Raw genomic sequence first — 3590 nt, forward strand, 5'->3', positions numbered from 1 at the left:
AAAATAAACTAACTCTAATTAAACAGAAAATACTTAAAATATTTGTTATTTAAACTTTCAGTGAGAATTGTGAAGATAACATTTATCAGGAAAAAAACACTGGCAAATAAAAACCACCAAAATAAAATATAATGGAAATATTGATGAATATATTGAATACTATAGAAAATGAAAACAGTGACTCAGAAGAATGCCTGGAGAAAATACCCCAGAATTTTAAAGGAGCCACAGGAAGAGCCAAAATTATATGCAAAGAGAGAAAGGAGTACATAGGGAACATATTTACCTATTATACAGAGCGTATATGTGATCATAGGAATTCCAGAAAGAAAGAAACAAAGCAGACAGAGGAAAGCTAATAATTGAAGTTAAGGAAAATATTCCTGAGCTAAAGAATCCTTGAATCATCGGAGCAAATGGGGATTTGTTGTTCGATGGGTATAACTTTTCATAGATGAATAAATTCTAGAGATCTGTATTCCAGCATGTCGACCGTAGTTAAGAATATGGTATTGTACACTTCAACATTTGTTAAGAGTGTAGATTTCATGTTACGTTTATTAACACTTACTACACACATACACACAGGAATCAAAAAACAAATACAAACAAAGGGAGTGAAGGAAATGCGGGAGTTGTTGGACGTGTCTATTACCTTGATTGTGGTGATGGCATCATGTGTATTTGCATACGTTAAAACTCATCAAATTGTACACATTAAATATGTGCAGTTTTTTGTATACAAGTTATACCTCAATGAAGCTTTTAAAAAAGGGAGACAGTTTCATGATATGCAAAATTATTAGAAATACAATTTTGCCAGTTAAATGTTTTGGATTTCAAGAAAACATAAGAAGTCAGACAAGGAAAACAGGCCCCCAAGTCATAGGAAGAAATGTCAGACAAAACTCAAGAGAGAAAGAGGCCTGTCTTCTTGTTCCAAAATCTTTTACGTATTTCCAAGAAGATTACATGATAGAAGCAACTAGATTTGAAAAAAGAAAAAAAAAGAACTTTGAGTTTTCAACACTGCAGTGGCTTAAGCAAAATGAAGTACAGAATAATCCTGCGAAAAACAGTGAGTATTGACTGTCATAGAAAGGTCAGCAGGACCAGTGAGAATTGTTTAGGAAGGAGGGATTCACATGCCTTTGCAGAGTGAGAAAAAATTTACATCATTCCCTTACTTCAATTCTGGCACAAAATCCCAATGACAGGTTTGCTATGAAATGGTATCATTTTCTACTAAATATTTATTCAGGATGTTTTTCTGGTGTCAGTACATTTCCCTCAAGACTTCCCACATCTGTGTGTTCACGTAAGAAAAGCAGGACCATCATAAAACTGTTCTTTGCATGGAGCCCTGGTAGACTCGAGAACAGCTGAGGCAATAACCACAGTGCTGGAGAAGGTAGCTTACAATGTTCTGGAAGATGAGTAAAATCAGGAGACAGTATTTATGGACAGCTTTGATCTAGAAATTTAACGAGTGGAGGGAACAGGGGGAACATTTCTGCCAATTAACCCCATGAGGGGAAGTGATGCGCTCTGCCGCAGTGCAGGGCAGGAATCCCCTACGGAGCCGGCTTCCCCTTCTTGCCATTCCCTGTAAGTCTCCTTTCGGAGGGGCTGAAGGACTACGAAGGGTGCAGACAAGCACACAAAGGAGTTCCTGTGCCCTTCGGTAGAGGTGAGTGAAGACGAGCCAAAGCCAGACCACCTCTGAAAACCCCTGGGAGTCCAACCTACTGAGAATGGAGTCCCAGACATGAAGGAGGAAAGCCTCAGGTAGAGGTGATGAGCTGCATCTTGTGCCTGAGCGGACTGGACAGCTTCCATCAGTAACCAGCTGGCAGGGAGCTGCTTGACTTCGTCAGAACAGCTCCAGTGGGAAGAGTGGGGCGGGAAAGACACAGTGCGGTGTCACGGGAGGAAATGAGAGGCGGGGTGAACTGGAATTTATTACCCTTCCAAGAAGTCATCTATTAGCTGATGTTTAAGTCCTAGCTGGTATTTACTTAATCCTATAGCATCCCTACTAGATAGGTACTATTTTCAATCTCAATTTGCCACCCAGTACTTGAGACTGAAAGATTAATTTTCCAAAAGACTCATAGGTAGTAATAAGCATGATCACGATTTCAGCACTGACTCGAGGTCTAAGTTTTAATGCCTTAGAATGGAAATCTCCAAAGAAGAATGTGCAAGATGGTTCAATTAGGTGGGAAGAGAAATAACTTAAGTTCTGTTAAGTTTATTTTTAGTCATACTCCTTACTTTTGAAATGTTATTATATAATGCAGATATGTATTTTGAATTATTATATCATCATACAGTACATGTACATAGCTTATAAATGCAAACACTTATACAGAAGGTAAGCTTAAAATAATTTTACTAATATTCGTACCATTAAAAACGTTTTGAGACACCTATTTTTGTGATTTTGTCTCTGAAGGAGTGAGAAAAATATCTCCTATTGGTTGGTATGTACAATAGGGTGAAATCACGGCGGGGGTGGGGAGTCAAATCTTAAGGTTATTTTTTGTTATTTGTTTAAGTTGTTTAGCTGTACATCTTCCTCTTCACTTCCTTGTGGGCTGGTATGTGCCCTTCCCCTCGTTCACACCGAGTCCTGCTGGGAATATGCAGAGTGGAAACCTATCAGCAGTGACTGAATTTATCTTCACTGGCTTTCCCCAGATCCAGGAGGGGGGCCTCCTGTACTTCTTTCCTTTGCTTTTCATCTACACCTTTATTGTCACTGGAAATCTACTAATCTTTTTTGCTGTAAGGCTAGATGCTCTCTCCACAATCCCATGTATCATTTCATCAGTATCTTCTCCTTTCTGGAGATCTGGTACACCACAGCCACCATTCCCAAGATGCTCTCCAACCTCATCAGTGAAAAGACCATCTCCATTACTGGCTGCCTCTTGCAGATGTATTTCTTCCATTCGCTTGGAAATTCAGAAGGAATCTTGCTCATCACCATGGCCATTGACAGATATGTTGCCATCTGCAATCCTCTTTGCTATCAGTTGATCATGACCCCTCGGCTCTGTGCTCAGCTCTCTGCAGGCTCCTGCATCTTTGGCTTCCTTATCCTGCTCCCTGAGATTGTGATGATTTCAACACTGCCTTTCTGTGGGCCCAACCACATCCATCAGATCTTCTGTGACCTGGTCCCCGTGCTGAGCCTGGCCTGTACAGACACGTCCATGATTCTGATTGAAGATGTGATCCACGCCGTGGCCCTTATCATTACCGTCCTACTCATTGCGTTGTCCTGTGTAAGAATCGTCATTGTGATCCTGAGGATTCCTTCTGCTGAGGGCCGTCAAAAGGCTTTTTCCACACGTGCAGGCCATCTCATGGTCTTCCTGATATACTTTGGCAGGGTGTCCCTCATGTACCTGCGTTTCAATGCCACTTACCCACCAGTTTTGGGCACAGCCATTGCCCTGGTGTTTACCATCCTGGCCCCATTCTTTAATCCCATCATTTATAGTCTGAGAAGCAAGGACATGAAGAATGCGATTAGAAGACTCTTCCAACTTCAGAAAGTGTTGAACACGTCTGGAGGTTAA

General features: G+C 40.8%; 1 protein-coding gene across 1 annotated transcript; it reads left to right on the top strand.

Annotated features, from left to right (window-relative positions):
• Positions 1 to 2646: 2646 nt before the first annotated feature.
• LOC108399841 (olfactory receptor 6K3-like) lies at positions 2647 to 3590 on the top strand. Its single transcript, XM_073221830.1, is given in 2 exon segments — positions 2647 to 2803; positions 2806 to 3590. Coding segments are annotated over 2 exon segments (942 nt in total).

Source organism: Manis javanica, chromosome 14, assembly GCF_040802235.1.
Source record: "Manis javanica isolate MJ-LG chromosome 14, MJ_LKY, whole genome shotgun sequence".
In the NCBI taxonomy this organism is placed as follows: Eukaryota; Metazoa; Chordata; class Mammalia; order Pholidota; family Manidae; genus Manis; species Manis javanica.